Source organism: Serinus canaria, chromosome 21 (assembly GCF_022539315.1).
Source record: "Serinus canaria isolate serCan28SL12 chromosome 21, serCan2020, whole genome shotgun sequence".
NCBI classification, from domain to species: domain Eukaryota; kingdom Metazoa; phylum Chordata; class Aves; order Passeriformes; family Fringillidae; genus Serinus; species Serinus canaria.
In genome coordinates this window covers 2,273,374-2,294,088 of record NC_066334.1, presented here as the reverse complement: position 1 = coordinate 2,294,088, position 20,715 = coordinate 2,273,374, and the positions used below count along the sequence as shown (strand labels likewise).

The window sequence follows — 20,715 nt, the reverse complement described above, 5'->3', positions numbered from 1 at the left end:
CTGGTGACTGGGGCACCAATACCTGTGGGCCCAGCGAAGGCGCTGGGAGCATCTCCCTGGGACGTGCGGCGCAGCAGGAACGTTGGAAGGTGCCAGCGGGTTGGAATGAGCCCTCAGCAGCCAGCGGCAAGGCAGGACAAGTCAGGACAATCTGGCAGCTGCCGGAATCTGTTCTGAGGTGCTTTTTATCTCCCTGAGATGGTACAAACCACCTTGGCCGCTGCCAAGCTCAGGTGGTGGCTGTGAGGAGGGTTCTGCAGGTTAGGTGTGAAATGGTGAACATGGTGGTGGTGGTGTGGCTACCCTGGCAGGGTGATGGCTTGGTGTGACCATGGGGTCAGGTGGAACCATCTCCCCACAAGGGCAGGTCTGGAGGGGCCCCACTGGCACAGGTGGGCTGCCTTGGGGGTCCCCGGGTCCCTCACAGCCGCCCTGTCACCCTCAGGACTGTCTGCCCTCATGAGGGGCCGCAGTGTGGCCCCCGTCAGCTGCCCCAGAAGCTAGGAATTGGGCCTGGGAGCTGTAGGGCTGGTAATGGAGCTGGGGGTGAGGTTTTTTTAGGTAAGTCCCTTCCTCGGGCCCGCGGTAGGGTGGATACTGTGGGACCCCTCACAGCCAAGGGGGTCTCAGGGGTCCCAGACTTCCATGTTGCATTCAGGGCAGCCCTCACAATGCCTCGGGGGGGCTGCGGTGCTGCCGCTTCCAGCCCCTCCAGATGCCAGGAACTGGGGCTGGGGATGAGTTTTCGGGCAGGGGAAGCCCTCAGTGGGGTGGCTGCTGAGGGACCCCAGAGGCCCCCTGACAGCCTCGGGCCAACCTCACTCTCAAGCATTGCCGAAGTCTCTCCGAGCCGAGCCGAGTATGCCCGAAGCTGTGCCCGCGCCGATCCCGAGGTATTCCGAAGATAGCCGAGAAGCTCCGAAGAACTACGAGCAGGGCGGGATTCCTTCTTCCGAGCCTCTCCGAAGCTTCCCGAACTGTCTCACTCCCTCGTCTTCCGGAAATAGCCGAAGTTTACCGAGCGCGGGGGTCACGGGAGGTGCTGGGCCGAGACGGGTGCAGGGTAAGGCGCTTGCGCGTGCGAAAGCATCTCCGGAAGAACCCGAGGTTTGCCGAGCGGAGCTAGCTGACGAGCGGTTCCGGAAAGAGCCGAAGGTTGCCGATCAGCAGTGGGCCGAGCGACTCCGGAAAAAGCCGAAGGTCGCCGATCGGCTCTGGGCCGAGCGGCTCCGGAGCGGCCCGAAGGCGCCCGAGCGCCCGCCCGGCCGGACAGCTGGAGGCGGCCGCAGCGCCATGTTTGATGCTCCGCTACTCCAGTGAGGAAAATCCGCCGGCATCGCCCCCGAGCCGCCGCCGCGAACGGCTCCGCTGCCCCCGGCGAGGGCGACCGCGACCCCCCGCCGCCGCCGGCTCATGAGCAGCGCGGCCTGAGCCGCCCCCCCTTCCCTCCCTCCCTCCCCTCCCTCCCTCCCTCCCCGCCGGCCCCTCTCCCGAGCCCTCCGGGAGGCGCGTTGTCACGGAGACCGGCGCCGGTGCCGGCCCGCCGCGCTGCCCCGGCTCTCCCCCGGCCCGCTCCGCGGCTCCCCCCGGCCCCGCTCCCCGCCGCGGGGTGGTGGCTGCGCTTGGCCATGAGTTTACCGCAGAAGGCGGCTTTGAAACCCGGCGCGGCGGCGGCGGCGGGGACCGGCCCCGGGAGCGGGGCGGCGGCGGGGCCGCCTCCCCCCTCGGCTCCCCCTCACCCGGCGCCGGCGCCTCACCCCAACATCAGGGCCTTGCCGCCACAGCCGCCCCAACAGTATCCTTTGCCCCGGGGGCTCGGGGGTGACACCCCCTCCCCACAGCGAGCGGAGCCGGGGGGTGAGGGCTGCGGGGAACCCCCAGGCCTGGGGGCGGTGGGGGGTGAGGGGTCGCGGGGCCCCCCAGACCGGGGGAGGGTTGGGTGTCGCGGGGCCCCCCAGAGCCGGAGGGGTGTGTGAGGTGGGGGTTGTTAAGGGGTTCCCGGCTCTTTTTTGTGTGTCTGTTTGTGTGTGGGGCCCCCTGCAAAGGGGGGCTGCACCTGCTGGGATGGCGCCGGGAAAGGGGGGCCGTCCACCTCCCCGGTGGGCTGGTTTGGAGGGTCAGCCCTTTCCAGGGGGTCCCTTTTCCCCCTCCCCCAAAGCAGCGGTGACCCCAAGGGTAAACTTTTAATTATAAATCGTTCTTCAGTTTTGCTTCTGGTCCTGCCCAGGTAAGTGCTTTGGTTTTGTTGTTTTTCCAGGCGAATTTAAACACAGGGTTTTTTTTTTTTTATTTACAGCTGGGTACGATTTTCATGTGATTTATTATATTTTTTTAAATTTTTACTACTTGGCTGGTGGGAATAAATCTCAGGTGGAACGTTTCACTGAGCAGCTTTCCCTGCCAGGCCACGCGTGATGGGGAGGAGGAGCAGGCTCCCACTCCCAAAATCCCCCCACCAAAGCGGCCGCTGCTACAAAGAGAGGCCGGCGGGGGCTGCGAGTGTTTTTTAAAGGTCTTGAGTTCTGTGCTGCGAGTAGGCCCCGAGTCAGGAGGGAAATACTGCAGGGATCAGCAGGAAAGTGCCTGCTGGCCTGAGGTTTTGTTTGCAGCGTCCGACAGCATCCCCTGGCAAACTGGCTGTTCTCTCCCCCGGCCTCCCTGGAGTTTTGGGGGGAGTGTGACGTGAAAAACACACTTTGTGAAATATCTCCGTGCTGTGTTATCCGGGAATGGTGCAGAGACGGTCGGGAGTGTGTTTTGCTATTAATGTTTGGCGGTGTGTTGGATTTTAAGGTGGAAGCGCAGGGTGGTTTTCGTGCCGAGGGCTGTGCTCTCAGAACTGTGTTCCCTGTGTATGAGCATTTTCCTGCTCTCACTTTCATTTTGGAGGTGGGAAAACCCAGCCCTTTTATAATCAGTTTAGGTCCATTGTTTTCTTGAACTTCCGGCAAGAATCACCCCTGCCATGACAACAAATTCGTTGCTTAAATCATGAGACTGTTGACGTTACGGATTTGTTTGGGTCAAGTGAAAACCCCTGGACGTTCTCTTTGCTGGCTGATTTTTGCCTGATTTGTGATATTCCCTAATTCCAACCGGTGCTTTAGGAATAAAAAAAGTGGGAAGGTGCTGTCAGTAGAGTCAGCGGGGGGGGGGGGGGTGGTAAGTAAAACTGTTGCTCAGGGAGAATTTGCTTCGGTTTTGAGGGATGTGCCAAGAGTTGGAGTGGGAATGCCGGCCAGCGTGCACGGGCTGTGCCCAGCTGATCTTCCAGCAAGGTGCTGCTTTGGCTGGGAAGGGTCTTTTTTCGTGGGAAGGTGGCACTTGGATGCCTTGACAGTTGAAGGCTGCAGTTTGCCTGGCTCTGGGATGGTGCTGAGCTGTCCGAAGCACTTTATTACCAGAGTTGCTTCTCCAGGTGTTGCTGGGGGGGAGCCTGCTGGGTCGGACGGGGGGCTGTGCTGTTGTGGCTGTTGCTTTTGGTGAGTGTTGCATGGAGCACACGAGGGATGAAGTTTGGGGTTACTCTGAGCACAGCCTAAAAACAGAAGGGCTCCTAGAGGAGCTGGGGCTGCTGTGGCAGTGTCCTGTCCTGGGGACCCAACTGGACACCGTGAGCAGGAGAGACAGAGGGAGGAAGAAGTGTTAGATGGAAATGACAAATCGGTGTTATAAAAGTGGGGTGGTTAAAATGACACAGTTTCATTTTTATTTCTAGACATGCCTGTTTTGAAAACATTGTGTTTGACCGATATCTCTCCTTAACTCCTCAACTACTGATCTGTGCTTGCAATATATTCAAACACTTTATTTTTGATGCTTATTCGGGTGTCCTGGTGAAGCTTATTCTGGCTGGTTTTATCCTCCACCAAAACCTGTGTTTGATTATAAACAAAAGCTGTTACCTCTCAGTGCTGCTCTGAGTGAGGCTCGGGGAAGAGAGTTCATCCCTGATTTACTGGAGTGCAGGGGGTCATCTGAGTTCAGCCTTATTTTTAGCCCTCTTTGGTTTCTTTTTTTTCTCTGTGTTTTGATACAACTGTTGAGCCACTGTTACCTCACAGCAGATAAAAGAGTTGCAGGTTTCTCTGACTTAGGCTTTTTAAACCAAAGCAGTTTCTTACTGGTGAACTTTGTAACTTTGGAAATACCTGTGGTTTCAGACTTAATGTATCATGAAATTAAACAATATCTGTGTAATTGGAAATAAATAAAAATTGTGTGAGAGAGGAGTGTTCAGCATGTGCATGTAACAAGGCATGAGGGAAAATTAAAATACAGGGGGAAGAAATAACTTTTTTTAGAAAATAATATTTTTTGAGAGAAAGAGAAGCTGGAAAGTGATGGACATGAAAAGCAGAAATGTCTGGATGTGAGATTCATTCTGTTTCCTGCTAAATAGAAAGTTATTGGGGCTGCTGTAAGACAAGACAGACTTGTGAGGAATTTCCTTAACACAGTGGCTTTAAGAAGTTAAATTTCCTGTGTAGAAGTAAGTTGGGATAATTCTGTGGCTCTGGTGGTGGTGAGTACTCATCCAAACCTGTTTTCAGGCAGAAACTGTGCTCAGAAGTTGTCAGTATGGATAAATCCTTCAATTGGAGTCTGACCCTTATTTGGGTGGAAAGGACAAGTGAGGGTGAAATGACACACAGAAGGGATATTGTCAAAAGTAAATCCCAATCTGCCCTCCTTGGCTTTGACTGCCAAACTGCCTCTGCAGGAGAAGTTCCAGTGAATCTGGAGTGAGACTTTTTCCATAAAAAGGCGCAGTAACAAAGGTGCTGCAAGGGCACTGTGGGTCTTTGTGGTTTTACCTCAATGCTACTTCTGACACATGTCACGCTCCACCCTGTTCTTTACTCTCCCACTTAGGAATGAAGTAATTTTTTGTGTGTCTTACATTAAGCTGTTCTTTTAAAAGTCCCTGTGCTGTGAATAAATTTTGTGGATCAATATAATCAGGTCACCAGTTTCTTCCCAGCCTAGACGTGGGCAAACATTGGCTTGTAAGGGACAGCCAGGTTGATGGTTGGCACCTGGGGTGACATCCCCAGCTGCTGGTTAATGTGACACTGTTCAGTCAGAGCCAAATCAGAGCTGTCTGCAGCTCAGGGCTGGTGTCAGTAGGGTTTTGTTTTCTTTTCCTGACTTCCTCACGTTTGGAGGGAGTTCCTGGTTGTTGATGTGCAGGCACCAGTAAGCTTGACTTTAATCTGTCCCTGTGGCTGCTTCCATATGGGATTGGGCATCTCTGAAAAATTGGCTGTTCCTCAGGCTATTGCAGGTTGTGGCAGGCTCGGGGTGAGTGCCAACAGACTGTTGCTAATTTTTTTTTCTCTTCTTCCTCCTTGTTAATTCCTTTTCCGAGAAGCAGAGAGGAAGGTGTTTGGGGGACTGACCTCTGTGAATTCCATCATTGCTGTGCAAGGAAACGTGTGTTTTGCTAACATTGCCTCAGTAATTTAGTTTTAGTTTTTCCTCCATTGTTCATCTAACTGTGCTGTAGTCCCTTTCAGGAAGTGCTGTGCTGGTTCCTGCTGTGTTGGGTGTCATCTTCTGGATTCAAGCAGCTTCCCCAAAGCCCAGGAGGACAGCAAGAAATACAGTATGGCATTGAGGAATGTCTGAGGCTGTGTGGGAAGTCAGGGTGAGTTCCTGGCAGTGCTTGCCCAGTGTTGGGATGCAGGCCTGCCTTGGAGATCTGGTTAAATCAAGATTCTTGAGGAGGACTGGGTGCATGGGGCTCTCTGTTGTCTCTCCATGAACCAAGAGATGAGCTGGAGGAGAAAGTGCCCAATAATTTTTCCCAGCAGAGAATTTGCAGCATGCACCGAAGGGTCAGGGTTGCCATGATCCCCTCCAGAAGTTTGGAGCCAATGCCATCTTCCCTCCTTTACTTTTATTTTGAGTGGTGTTTTCCCAGACTACATGAGAGAGCAGCTCTGTGCTCTCTGGAGATTGTCTGTTGATGAGTTTGGAGTTGAGGACAAGGCATTTGGAAGCTGCTTGGGCACAAAAGTCAGCTGGAAGAGCATGGTGGTGGTTCTGGTGTGAAGCACTCCCCATGCAGCTTTGACACCAGCCAGGGCGCGGTTGGAAACCTCTGCCAGATGCCAGTGGCAGCCACGTGTGAGGAAAGTGTCAGGAGCATTACGGTCCCCAAAGGGAAGGAGTGGTGAGGGGGGAAGGAGGGACCAGGCTGAGATCAGAGGTGTCCCTTGCTCTCCATGTTTCTGAGTTGAGGAGGGAAGGTTCTGAGATCTCAGCTGGATGAAGGGAAGGGGGCAGAGGTGTTGCCTGGGAAGTGTTTCTGTTTAGAAGTGTTGAAGCTGTGGAGATCAAACATCTTGGGAGGGGTGAAGCAGAAGAGCTTGGAGAAGAGACTTTCCCTGCTGCTCTGTGGTGGTGGCTCCTCTGCAGGGGAGGAAGGAGCACGGACTGGGGAGCGTGTTGCCAAAAAATAAAGTGCCTTAAGCCCTCTCTGCCATCTCCCATGTTGATGTTCCCCAGCCTTGGCACATCTTAATGTTCTTTCAAGCAGCAATAGCTTTAATTTATTTAATGACAAAAGCTAATCATGTTAGAGCACAGATATGTCACTTTACCAGCTTTGGAAAATTTTTGTGGTGAAATCTCTTTGAGAAAACCATTCTAAAAATGTGATTTCAAGTGGCTTATTTTCTTCTCACATCCAGGGACATGATTGTGTATGTTCTCTGGCAGAAGTCTGTGGGAGAGGGTTACTTTATCAATTTAAATATATATGTGTATTTAATGAGCAGCTCTAATATGGGAGCAGAGTTTGTGTAAGAAGTTGTTGAGAGAGTAATGGGAGACTCAGAGCAAATAACTTTTCTTTTAGATGTTGGGACACAGAAGGATTTTAATCTGTTTTTTATTATTTTATCTGTGATTGATTTTTGTCCATCATTTTCAGGCTGAAAGGCTTTTCTGTTAGCAAACATTGGGATGTGTTGAGCTGGTGCATTTGCTCCACTTTTGTTTAGTAGTAGGAGTCAGCAGTGAAGATCTCCCTTTAGAAGGCAGAGGTAACCTATATTTTCTTTTTCCCCTAATCCAGCAATTTCAGGGCTAGTCAGCTGTCAACTTTAGTTGTGTGTAAATCCACTAATATGATTAGAGTTGCTGGAATTTTTACTTTGGAGAATTACAGATGGGGTAGTATCACTGCTTTACAGGCATTGCTTTGGTAGGAAACTTTATCTGTGACTTGAATGTGGTTGCTGGCAATTGCAAAAGCTTTTCTGGAATGAATGGGGAAGAGAAAACTGGTGTTTGTTCCAAGGCATGAACATGTGGGGGGAGGAGTCGTGTGCCCTGTGGTCTGGAGGAACCAGGGGAAACTAATTTTTCTTCTTGTTTTTTAAGGGAATACAGTTGATGAGACTCTCACGGTGCTATGTTTTACACTTGCTGCAATTTCAAGCACTTCTCTGTACAACTTTCCTTCCCAAACCCTGGACTCTGTTTTGTCTCCCAAATAGGAGCTGATGATGTGGAACAGCTGGAAGAAGAAAATAGAATGTGTTCTTAAAAAAGAAAAGGATCAAAGGGAGGAGAGCAAAATCAGCTTTTAGGCTAGTGAAATTTTCTGGTGCATGTTATTCCTCTGGTTTGTTCTTTACTTTTGGAAGGTGTCCCAGCGCTCACTCCCTCCTTTTGGAATAGGTGATGGCACGCTGTTGCTGATGGGACTTGAGTCAAATTGCTGCTGGGCATGTAACTAGGTTAATGGGACAGCATGATTATTTTTTTTCTTTCCTGAAAGGAAAATTACACGCTCTGTATTTCGATTGTACCTGAGGAGTTGTTTTTACCTGTGTTTGCCATGTAGTTGAGGTGGAGAGGAAAGGACAAGTTTCCCCACTCTGAAATAGTATCAGCTTTAAATCAATTCTGCCACTGAAAATAAGATGTTTCAGTTGTTGGTTGTAACAGCTTGGTGTTTCCTTTATCTACATGGGAGTTGAAATATTTCTAGAGCTTTAGATGGTCTTGAAAAAAAAGCCAAGTGGCTTCCAGAATGTGTGTCTTGGAAATAAAACTTATCCCGTCCTCGACCGATCCTGGTAGTGCTCTCTGACTCTGTTGGTGCAGTGTTGAAATGGGTTAGGACTTGTCGAGGTGCAGCGAGCAGCTGCTCCTTTCCAAGTGCTTGAGCTCAGCAGGAATGAGGCTCCCATGCTCTGGAGTAAGAGTATCTGCATAGGAATAGCTGTAAAAGTTGGAAGCACAAAGACCATCCCTGCTTATAGCAGAGGAGGTGACTGAATGTGGTGGGAGCAGAAATTTCCCTGCCAGCCTTGGAGTTTGCTCTTGTTGCTGTGAAAACACTAAACAAGGAGGAATTAATGCAGTTAAAGGTCTTAAATAACACAGATTTCCCTAAGTTTGGAAAGCTTTTGGAAGGTGGAAACTTATAAATGTTGCAGGGATGCTCTGTTTGGGGTTGTCAGATGATGACTGTGTGTTTGGTTTGATTTACACGTGAGGGTGACTGTGAGTTACTGAGTTAGAGCAGTCAGAGGAGTCTGATTACAGTGTCTGTGTCACTGGTGATGGGTGAAACTCCATTTGAGCTGGTGCTATGGCTTTGCTAATGGTGGTCTGAAAACTGATTTCCTCCTTTATGTGTTATTAATAAGTTGTAGAAGTTACTGTGCCTTGGAACTGGCTTTTCCTGGGCTTATTTTGTTCTCTTGCCAAAAGGCAAAAATGAGAGAAGTCTTTGGTCTTTCAGACCAAGCAGGAGGCTCTTTCTATGTGCATCAAAGGGAAAGACTTTTTTAGTGATCCTACTTACTTTTAGCTTTGTTTTTTTAGTCAACTCTGTTCTTGGGAAGTCTCCTAAGCATCCTGAGGAAAGGACCTTTTAAAAAACACTCAGTGCATTTCTACTGAGTGGTGAGACCTAGCCCTTCTGTCCCGGAGCTGCCACGAGATCTTCCACACAACTGTCAGGTCTGATGTGAAATTCAGACTGAAATCTGGCCTGAAGACTTTCTGGAAGTCTTGAATTCCTGTTTGGGTTGATGTACAGGCTCCATACTGGACACTGGGTTTTGTAACGTGCAGCTGAATCATCGGGCTGACTCAATGTATTTATTATGTTGGAAAGGGAACTCAGCAGGGTTCTTGTAGTTGAGGGTGAGCAACCTATACCAGTTGTTTGGAGGGAATTCAAGAACTGAAACCAAAGAAACATTTAAATCCTGCTTATTGTGACTTTTAATGTGAAATTCATGGTGCACCTTGAACTCTGGAGTGTGCTGGGAAGGGGATTTCAGCAGCTTTAGCATGGCAAGGCTCATTTGGAAGGTGCTTTTGGATGTAGTATTTCTTGAGCTGGTGAGACATCTTGAGTTCTACTTGCTCTGGATAATATGAAACCAGCTTTAATTTGTGTCACCCTTTCTCACTAGTGTTCACACAGTTATAAATACTTGTCATTGGACAGTCTTTCTCCAAATATTCAGTGTTTTTGGGCTCTGTATTTTGTATTTTAGAGTTGTGAATGCAAATAATTCAGCTCTCAACCTGTCCATCTTGAGTTTTATGTTTTCCTTCAGTGCTGGGTTTTAAAGTTGATTTCAAATGTCTTTATGTCTGTCCATTCAAAAAGAAAAAAAGACCTAATTTTTGCTGACATGCAAATATCACAAAGCCTAAGTTTCATTGAATTCAAGCTGTGTGCCTTAATTCCATTGATTACCTTTCCAAAACACTTTTTCAATTTTGAAAAAGTTCATCAGCACAGATAAACTCCTCTGTGTTTCACTCTTTGGTTGCGAGGTTGTGCACCAAGTTTAACTTGAAATGATTCCCATTTTGCCCCAAATACCCCATCTCATGGTGGTGGCCGTGGCAGCGGTACCTGGCATCGCCGGCAGTCACCGAAACAATTGGCCCTTGGCACAGCCCCCTCCCTGCCTTGCTGCAGCCAAAGCACACTTCATCCACTCAGGCTGATGTTAGGAGCATTAAATAAATGAATGAATTGTACTGTCACCAAATTCCCATCCTGGCAGCTGAAGAAGATGAGAGTTTTAAATCCGGGACCCCTGTCCAGAATGTCTTATTGAATGGCCAGGATGTCAGGAGTGGGAACAGTCAGCAAAAAGCTTTCTGGTGAAATGTGTGAGCCTTACAGAGAGTTATGGTGTGGAGTGCTGTAAAAGCTTGAATTACCAGACATCTGATGCTCCAGGATGAGTATTAATCAACCTGGGAAGGGCGTGGAGAAAGGAGCTGGAGCACAGCAATAAAACAAGGGAGCAGGACAGACACGGAGAGCGGGGAGAGCTGTGTCTCTATTGTCAGGTCAGCTCTGTCTTGTTGTTTGAAAGGAGTTCTGGGGGAAGAGTGCAGCCAGGCTTGGAAGTGTTGAAAGCAGGGATAACTCTTGGTCTCCATCAGGGAGTTTGAGGTCTCACTGGTTGAGCTAAAACTCCTAAAGGTCACTGATGCTTTGGAAGCTCTTGGAAAAGTCTGCTGAACTTCCACCACTGGGAGGAGAGGGTTGCAAATATTCCCTCAAAGGAGGAGAATTCACTCCTCAGGCTTGGATTTCTTTTTCTTGTGGTCTTGCTGTCTTGCTCCATCCTTGCTTTTATGATGTTGTGCTTAAGACGGTGTTTCTGCTTAGAAATGGGAGACAAAAGATCTGTGTCATCCACACTGGCTGAGAGTAGGTCCGAAATGTCTCTGGAATGCGGGGGAAAAGGAGGAAGATGAAGTGTGTTCCAACCAGTTTGGGGAACTAAATTGCACTGCAGCCCCTGATAATGTCAGAGGTGCTAGGGATATCCAGAAATGTTTGATTTGATCCATTCCTGTTCTGCAGTGTTCCAAAACATCATCATTTAAGGGAAAAATACTTCTGTTATTCTTCCCATCCACAGCGTTGGTCTTAACTATGGTTAATTTGAAAAAGGGCTGCTAAAATAGCACTGGTCACCAGCATAGTCCTGAGAGCTTCCCTGTCCATGCTTAAGGTGGTGATGGCACTTGTGGCCGTGGTGGTGGTGGAATCCAAGTGTTTGGGCAGTGTTAGTAGGTGGAAAGCTCAGGTGCTGCAGTCTGAAATCAGCACAGCTGGGGTTTATGCTCCTCAGAAAAGGAGCCGTGGTGCTTGTGGTGGTGCATGGGTTGTGCTGATGGTGCAGATAGGCCTCAGCAACCAGGCAGGAACAGGTCTTGAAGTTTCCTTTTTTTCCCATGTGGTATAGTGCATCAGGTACATCTTCACTGACTGCTGCCTGTGTGTTGGTTCCACTGTGTGGCATCACATCAGAGAGCACTGCAGCAGCTGCAGCCTTCTCTCTGTGTTTTATCCCTGTTTGTGGCCTGAATCTATAGAATCCCAGAATGGTTTGGGTTGGGAGGGACCCTAAAGCTCATCCTGTTCCACCCCCTGCCACAGGCAGGGACAGCTTTCACTAGACCAAGTTGCTCCAAGCCCCATCTGACCTGGCCTTGGATCCAACAGGCTGAGCCAATGGAAGTAAACCAGGATTTCTTTTAATGGGAAATGCTCAGAGACTAATTTACTGCTCATCTTCAGACCCTGGTGGGGTGAATATATCATTGCTGTTACTCTTTCTTGGATTCCCCTGGACATAGGTGTCTGTGAAGTGTGCACCTGAGATTCCTTAGGAGGGGAAATTAGAGGTGCAGAGGGTTGAACTGAGGAGACTCAGGGCTCTCGTCCTGCTGACAGCCCTCTGTGAATTTGGTTTTTGTGCAGCTGTAAGATGCTCTGCCCTCCCTGGATGCCAGCTTTCCCTGGATTTCATTTTGTATGACACAGAATCTTAGTTCAGGGGAAGTCATAAGCTCCACATGTGGCAAGAAGGGACTTATGATTTTGTTTGATGTTGATAAACTGCTGAAATAAAGATTTTGTGGGCCGAAAACCACGAGGAGTTACAGCACTGGAAATGGAAATGAGCATCCACACTCTGGAGAATCATCCTTCCAGAATTCCTTGCTCAGCTGATGGGAGAACCATCACTCTGGGTGACAACACTGCTGTCACCACCACAGGGTGACCAGCGGAGCATTGCATTTCCCCATGAGGTCACAGTGTGAAGTACTGGAGACACCGCAGGAAACACAGCTGAGTGAATGAGACAGTAAAATACCAGGCTGTTTGATATTCCTGCTTATCATACAGATGGAGAGCCTGGCTCAGAAATGGATGGATGCTGCTGCAGGGTCCCCAACCTCCAGGACACAAGGAGGGGCTGTCCCTGTGGGGGACCAGCAGAGACATGTGGGGGGTAAAGCCCGGCAAGCTGGAGTGGTTTATTTGTAATTTTAGGGCACAGAGTTTGAGGTGAGTGGTCAGGGACAGTTCTGTGTTAATGGCATGCACAGGAAGCAAAAAGTCAGCTGGTTTTTAGTGCTTCACAGCAATTCAGGCTTCTGGATGAAAATTGCCATGAATGAGCGTTGCAGTGCTCATGTCTGGGTGGGAACTTTCTTCTCTGGTGGTGTAGCAAGGTGCCCCAGCTGCAGTAACTGCTGGCACCAAAGGGAAGGGAAGAGCTGGGAGGTTGTACTTTTTGAGTTCAGCAAGAGGGAAGGTAGGCTGTCATACCCACACAGAAGTTTATTCCAGGCTGTAAATAAGAATAAGAGCTGGATAAAAGCTTGTGAATCTTTCTCTGCAATGGGATCCTTTTTCTCCTGCTCTGCCTTCCTGTTTGTGCCTTTTCAGTTATGTCACCTGGCCCTGTCTGCTCTAGCTCTTGTGGTTTTAATGCTCTTACCTGGTTATGTGTGCACAGGGCAAACTTGGTATAGAAATAACTCCATGTGTGTGTGTTAAGTAACTGCTCTGAAGGAAGCAGGCCCCAAACAATCCAAATTTTCTCTTCCCGGTGGGGCTGTTGGGACTGGAGTGTTTCCTGGTCAGTGTCCCCTGCTGCAGTGGCAGTGCCTCCACGCTTCCCAGCCCAGACCCAGAGTGTGGTTATCAGGTTGCTTCCCTCTCCCTGAGCTGGTATCAGGCCAGAAACTGCTGTTTCAGCTGCTAGTCAGGGGACAGCTACACTGAAATTGGGGACTTGTGTTTTCGTTGGATTGTGATTCAGTTTGTGTGAAATAGTGCCTGGTTTGGCTGTTTGATGTAAATTTATTTAAGCTCAATGATTGAAATTCAGGGGTATTTGAAAATAACTGTTGTATCTGCAGTTGCATTTCAGAATGGGAAAGGAGGAAGATGGGTGTAGCTTCAGCTGTGTTGTCTGCTCTGTGGCATCTTATTAAAAAAACTCTTTTTTTTCTGCCAGACTAGATGTGCACAAAAATCTGATGCAACCAAAAGTGCAGAGAGCAGCTGAAGAACCATTCCTGTTCCTTTTGGAATAGACCAAAAGCCAAAGTTACTCCAGAAAGGAGTAGGCTGGTGTGTGTGTCTGGCCAGACAGGAGATCAGAGCCTTCTCCCTGGCTGTCTCCTCCCAGTCACTCCTTGTCATCTTCATCAAGGCAGCTTGCTCACAGCCTTGCTTTGGATATTTTTACAGCATCCACCAGGAGGTTTGCTCAGTCTTAGCCTTGTTTAGCTACTGTTCAGTGTGAGACTACTACTGTTGCTTATTTTTACTGCTTGAAAATTCAATAAACGAAATTATCATCACAAGTTCTGGCTCTGACATTGCCTCACATCAGATTTGCCTCTGTCTCCCCTGGCCCTTCCTTGGCCACTGCCTGGGAATTTGGTGTGTGTGATATTTTTCTTTGAACACATGTCTGCTGTTAGAGATTCCTGCTTTTCCCTCATTTCTTGAACAATGTAGTTTCTTCACTCTGAAGACTCCTCCTCATTCTCTGGGAGTGATGGTTCTGACACCATCTGGGATGAGGATCTTCTGTTTTCCCCAGGGATGGTTGAAATTTGGTTGGTGTCTTTGCTTGAAAAAGTGACCTAGGATTTTTTCCTAGTACATCTCTTTTTCTTCCAGCCCTTCTGCAATGTCCAGAGCAGCTGTGGCTGCCCCTGGATCCCTGAAAGTGTCCAAGGCCAGGTTGGATGGGGCTTGGAGCAGTCTGGGATAATGGAAGGTGTCCCTGCCCGTGGCAGGAGATGGAATGAGCTTTAGGGTTGCTTCCCACTCAAATCATTCTGGGATTCCATGATTCTGTTCACTTCCATATTTAACCGTTTCAAGCAAGGATCTTTTTACTGTCGCAGGTCAGGAAGGACTTTTGAGCTGCCAAGCCAGGGGTGGGTGTGGTTGGTTTTGTGTGGGGCGTGTTATCAGCTGGGGCAGAAATGCCTTCCTGAGCAGCTGGAGGGTTTTTGGCAGCCCCTTTGCATTCCATGGTCTCCAGAGGGAGGTTTGCAGTGTGCAGAGGTGCCTCCATGCGTGCTTAGGGTTCTGGGAGCTGGCATACCATTTCCCTGCTGGACTGTTCCATACATAAATATGGTTTTTAACTCTTACCAAATGCTTGGAAGCCAAAGGCTGCTCTAGCAGAACTTCATCAAGGAAAGCAGTGTAAAGATACCTCTCTGTTAGGTACTGGATTTATTTTCCCTTCTGTTGTAGTTAATCGCAAAAATAAATGCAGTTAAAAGTATCCAAAGGACTTTGGTTTTTTGCTACACTATGTTGCAAAATGGCTTGTTCGGAATGCTTTCTTTCCTCTGAGTTTGGATCCTTTTTAAATGCTAAAGGGTGTTTTTGAGACTTTGTTTTAACTTCATTTTACATCGTGTTTATATGAAACAGACAAAAAACCCCCCAGTGCTTTGCCAAATATTTTTGGAAAGAACGAGCTTTGTGGATAATCATTTTCATGTTCTACCTGCTCCTTGGTGTGTTCAGATGGTAGAAGAATCTTCTCTCCCCTGAAAAAGGCTTTGAGAGATTAACCTTAAGGTAGTCACTTGAGGCAAGTTGATTAAGAAATATACTGAACGTTAGATTTAATCAAGATTGAGTAATGGAGTTAGAATTGACTGTCACTCCTGGAATGCAGTTATTTTTAGGTGGGGATGAGGATGTGCTGCTCCCCAGGTTTTCCATACCATGGCTCTGAAGGGCAGACTGATCCAAATGCCATTGGACAGAGAGGATCTGCTCCAGTTTGGTACTGGCAGCTTCATCCTGTTAACACATCCCATAGTAAATGTGTTGTGACAAAGCTTGGCAATCAGAGCAGGGGGATTCCTCTGCAGCACTGAGTGTTGTCACCTAAAATACACCTCAGATATATCAGTAAAAACATTGAGCTGCTATCGATGGAGGGACTTTATCTCCTTTTCTATTTGTCTTCCTCCCAAAGGGCAGTGGAGACACAGCTCCAGTCTCTTCTCTGTGTGCAGGGACAGGACCCAGGGAAGGGCTGGAGCTGGGCCAGGGGGGTTTGGGTTGGAGATCAGGAAAGGCTCTTCCCCAGAGGGTGTTGGGCACTGCCCAGGCTCCCCAGGGAATGGTCTTGGCCCCAAGGCTGCCAGAGCTCCAGAGGGTTTGGACAGGCTGGGATTGTTGGGGTGTCTGTGCAGGGGCAGGGGTTGGACTGGATGGCCCTTGTGGGTCCCTTCCAGCTCAGGGTGTTCCATGATTCTCAGAAACATTTGGTGAGGTACTAAACCTCACCTTTTGATCACTTAGTTTGGGCTCTGCCCTTGTTGCCACTGGTGTCATAGTGTGAGGCCCTGAACCTTTTCCCTGTGTTGGCTTTTTCAATGGTGCCACAAGGGAAGCAGGTCTTGTCCAGCTCGAGGCCTTGGCCTGCCTGTGGAGCTGTCCTTTGTCATCTTGCAGGGTGGTGTAACTGAGCTTCAGCTGGGTGTTTTATTTTCTCTTGCTTAAAGGTGAGAACAAAGCTGTTTCTTCACTGTAACTTTCTATCTTCAGCTCAGGAAATCAGGAAGTTTATCTGGAATAAACAGTGATAGGCTGGGAGAGGTGGAAACATAGCCCTGGGGAGTAACATCCCTGCCCCTGGCAGGGGGTTGGGACTGGATGGTCTTTAAGGTCCTTCCCAATCCAAGCCAGTCTGTGGTTCTGTGAAACTGCTGAGGCTGTTTGCTGTTTGTTGCTGTTCCAGAGAAGCCAGGTTGCAGAAGGATTGAGTGGAAGAAAGTGGGGTCACTTGCATGGGAGGTGAATGAATCAGAATTATTTTAAAAGAGCTTCCTCACTTTCTTGACACGTCCTGACTGCAGAGAGAATCAGAGCAGCTGTCTTGCTAAATTTGTCTTAGAGACAAGGGAATTGTGACACAATAGTCTTTCCAGGGACTGAAAAGTAAAGGTCAGCTGCAGGTGTTGCATGATATTGTCATTTTGGTTGTGTCTAGTAATAATATCTATTTCCCTTTGCAACCTTCAGTGTCAGTGGGCAGAAAAGGCCAAAGCTCGCATGGTTCATCACGTGGTGCCCTCAAGCAAGCAGTTGTTCATCTGTCAGCTGCAATTGTGACTTTTTTCTGCGTTATTCCCAGGCTGGGCTTGCCCTTGCAATGCTCAGGATGTCCATTTGTAGGTTTGGGTTTCTGGGTCAGTGTAATCACAGGGTGGGAGCAGTCAGGATGTGAAGTTACCCATGAGGGAAAGTCCTCTCAAGAGACCTCAGATGTGCTGCCTGTTGTAAGCTTTAGGAGCAGGTAGGATCAGAGGACAGGCTTTTGATTTCCATGGGAAAAGCACAGTTTCTGGAGTCACTTTGCATGGTGCCAGGGGAACAGGACAATATTTTAACATTATCCCAATCTCAGAGTTTACTCAGGCACCTGAGAAATGGGGTGAGATCAGTGAGCAGAGATTGTGGTGTCTCTATACCCAAAACACGCATCGCCCTCTTTGCAGTTTACCACTCAGTTAAAGCAAGGAATATAAAACCAGGAAACCTCTTTAGATGATGCTTTGAGGAGCTCATTTGGTTAACATATTTTGCTTGTGTTGCTTGTCCCTTTAAGCCTGTTCGTGCCTGGAGTGTTGGCTGTGATATTTGTACTGAAAGCAGGAAAGCCCCAGTTGGGACTTAAATCCACCTGCTCAGTGGCATCTACACTTAGAGCTCTTCTAGTGGCCCTAATAACCTTAATGAGGTTTTTGTGTGGCTTTTCTTAAGTCTTGATATTGTTCCACATGAATTTTCAGGTATAAGCAGCATCTTGGAGTTCTCCTGTACAATGTAGCATATTTGAGAACTGGAGTTTTTTTTCCTTGGTTGTTATATTAACTTCTATCATAGATTGATTTTAAATTCTGGTATTTCATAATTGCATCTCAAAACTTGTGTTATCTGGACTGTACAGAGCAGAATTAAGTAGAACAAATGCATCTTGCTTTTATCTGGAAACACGGTGTACTTTGCCAGACATTATTGATGTTCTCTTATCTATGGTGTAAATACTAAAGCTTTGGAGTAAGGAGTTGTTATTTAATGCTATTTAATGCTGTGTGGTGCATGTTGTGATTTGAAATATAACTAAGTACAACTGACTCTCTGGGTTTGTTCTCAATGACCAGCACAGCAGCTCTACCTTAGGAAGGTGAAAAGGAATTTCCTATTTATATCCCATCTCTGTTCATCGTGCCAGAGTTGCCAGTGGAAGCCCAAATCGTTGCCAATCAGCAGTAGGTGTTTTAGAGACTTTTTCTTTGTTTGTTCTCTATTTCCACATTTCTTTAGACTTTGGTTTCAGGCTTGTGTGTTGTAGCAGCTGCTGCCTTCACGGGAGTTTTGAGTGCACAAAGAATTACCTGATTTCATGCCAGATCATCATGGAATATCCTGAGTTTGAAGGGCCTCACAAGGATCATCAAGTCCAACTCCTGGCCCTGCACAAGGCAACCACAGGAATCACTTTCTTTTCTACCCCAAGGATGACTTTCTATTTTATCTCTGCTTCTTTATTCTTTCTCACCTTTGAGGGTTCTGATGATTGGACTTGAGAGTATTGGACTTAACCAAAAAAAAAAGGGAAAAGTAAAAGATGTGCTGCAAAAGCAGCTGTAAATTCCCACTTCCGCAGCAGCCACGGGTCCACAGCTGTTCACTGTGCAAGGGACTTGGTTTGTCAGTTCCTCTTCCCCTCTTTATAAGCTGCCTACTCTATATTCCCATTCCCCACCTGTGAGGAAACAAAGGAGGCAAAAAATGTTCCTGCAGTGGAGGAGGAGAGAGTGGCAGGAGTGTGTGTGTGAGTGTGAGCATGTGTGTGTGTCTGAAATGCCTCTTTGTGCTGCCAGGGGTGTGTTTGGATATGTCTCCAGGCTTGGTCCCTCTGAGTGGATTTCCTCTCTGGATGCCTGAAGAACAGTAACATTTTTTGGCACAGCTGGCTTTTTTAATGACATCTTCCTTCATTTTCCAGTGAGGCAACAGATCAGCACCTTTAAAAGATCTTAATCTCAATGGTGAAGAGCAGGAGTCTTTTCTATATTGAAAAATCTTGAAAGGAAACGGCATCCTGTGTGAGCTGTGGCCCTTGTGAATGGGCTGTCAATCAGTTTAATTAAAACTCTGGTTATGGCAGGGTTTTCCTCCTTTTTTAGTTCAGCTACAACACAGGGAGAAGAAAGTTTTTATCTTTACAAGCTATTCTTGCAGGAGTTGTTCCTGTGATTGCAATTAAGAAACCCTTGTGTTTTAGGCAAAAATAAATTAGCTTGCTTCCTTGTATAAAGAAATACCTTGCCCCTTGGCCATCTCCAAAAATAGATGTGGAATCCCTGAAAGTGAAGTGTTTAAATGCAGCATATGGACTAGCTCATGGGGTGGTGAAAAAGGACAGGATTTAGCCAGCTTTGCCTTTTGTGTGGTTATCTCAAGACAGGCTGCTGAAGGGAAATGGAGCCAGTTTCCTTAGAGCCAGTTTGTGTGTCCTGTGTGTGGAGCATGCAGGAGCTCCCTGGTTAGGGCAGGATGAGCCTGGTGTGGAGAGATGGATAAATATTAAAGTTGTGGAAATAGACACTTTGTTGGTTTTCCTCACTTAAATGTTTCTTTTGAACATGGGTGAAACTTCTTGCAGAAATCTCTTCCTAGAGTCTGTGTTTGCATCACAACATTGGCTCTGCTGAAGCACAGAGGGTTCAAACTTTGCTGTTTGCTCAGAGGCTCCCATGTGCAGTAAGAGCCCAGTTTGGGAGAGAAGAAGAGCAGCCCAACATGAATTCATGGCTTTGGGTTTTTACAGCAGAGTATTTGTGTTCCTTGGGACATGCGGGCCAGAAAAGGGTCCGCGATGGCCATATCTTCCACCACATGGAAGATCTTGGCTCGTGGACCTTCCTGGTGCTGGTGGCTGTGTGGCTGAGGAGAGGAGTGTGGGTATCCTTCTTTCAACATCTGCTAGGAGAAACATGCCCAGGAAGCATCAGACCCTTGGAGATGATGCTCACCTTTATCACTCTGCATTTCAGACTGTGTTTGCATGTGTCCATGTTTAAACGGGACACCAGTACCAACTGGGACCCTCCTTTGATCATTTCTAGATATTTTGGTTTGCTGTTAACTCTGCTGAGTTTTATGGTAGCACTAAGAAAACGAGGATGGGGGTGTTAGCTCTGTTTGGTGGAGTCAATACTGAATGTGTTTTCTCTTGAACTGTGAAAGGCCAGGTGCCTTTAGCATGGTGGGGAATGATGTTGAAACGAGGAGCAGGTCTCTAAATGTAAAGGACTTGGCGAAGGAACACAAACATTTCCTCAGTCCCAGGAGTGGAACAATAGCTCATTGTTGGGAGGAAGGGATTGCAGAAAAGCCAGCAGACTCAGAAACAGGGGGTTATTTTCTATAGCTTACTATTTATATTGCATTTGCAGGCTTTTTGGGGACTAGATGTCCAGTTCCTGGAATGTGTGTCCCTTGGTGGATGAAGGTTGGGTGCGAGCAGAGCATGTCCTCAGTGGGCATTTGTTGTGCACAGTGCCGGGGTTGCGGGCGCTTGGAGCACTGCTCTGCGCCCATGCGAGTCCCTGCTCTGCTTCGCAGCCTGGCAGCTGAGGAGACGTCCCCTAAAGAGACAGGACTCTTCTTCCTCCCACCCTCACTTTCTTTCTGCTCTCTAAGGGCCACTGAATGGGTTTGCATTGACCAGAGAGACAAAGGAGCCTTTCAGGCTCAGGCTTTGGCCACAGTCAGCGGGCTCTGGGCTTTTGTTAATGCGCTCAGTCCCCCCTTTCTCTCCGGGCAGCCTCACGCTCATTGTTAATGCAGCTCCGGAGCAGCAGTGATAGTTCTGAATTCATTTTGTTTGCTCAGTTTGCAGAAAAAGTTGCAGAAAACTGCGGAGAGAACATGTTGCCTCTTAGATTCTCTGCAGAGTATTTTCTTTCATGCCTTTCGCAGGGAAAAGTGGATTGTGTAAACAGATCCTGACAAATCCGTGCCCGAGCGGAGTGTGGCGGGGCAGCAGCAGCGCCTGCGTGTGCAGAGCCCGGCGCCTTGTTCCAAGGCCTGGGAACACTAACTGGCTTTCCCCCACCCTGCTGGATTAGTCTCCATGTTGTCCTGTTTAATTTTGTTACTGCATTAGGCAGCTGAAGACGTAAGCGCTTACTAAAACAGCTGCTCTGCTAAATGGCAGCGCCGAGTCCGGAGGTGCTGTGCAACAGTTGGGAACTCGCTCGGCATCACCCCAGACTGACTCTGTTGTGTGAGGGGTTGTGATTTTAGTGGCTTTAAGGCCTGAAGATCCATAGTCTTAAATAAATTAAACCAAC

The 20,715-nt window shown here is 48.1% G+C and overlaps 1 protein-coding gene across 13 annotated transcripts in view; it reads left to right on the top strand.

Annotated features, from left to right (window-relative positions):
• The first annotated feature begins 1,573 nt into the window (after positions 1-1,573).
• The window catches only part of EIF4G3 (eukaryotic translation initiation factor 4 gamma 3), a 141,263-nt gene continuing 122,121 nt past the window's right edge, over positions 1,574-20,715 (top strand). For 7 of the 13 annotated variants that reach the window (XM_050982700.1, XM_050982699.1, XM_050982704.1 and 4 more), the window contains exon 1: positions 1,582-1,795. In XM_050982700.1, coding sequence (XP_050838657.1) covers positions 1,629-1,795 — 167 coding nt within the window. In that variant the 5' untranslated portion in view covers positions 1,582-1,628. Of the gene's footprint in view, positions 1,796-3,202; positions 5,651-20,715 lie in introns of those variants that run through there. The other 6 variants (XR_007779305.1, XR_007779304.1, XR_007779303.1 and 3 more) reach the window with 3 other exon arrangements.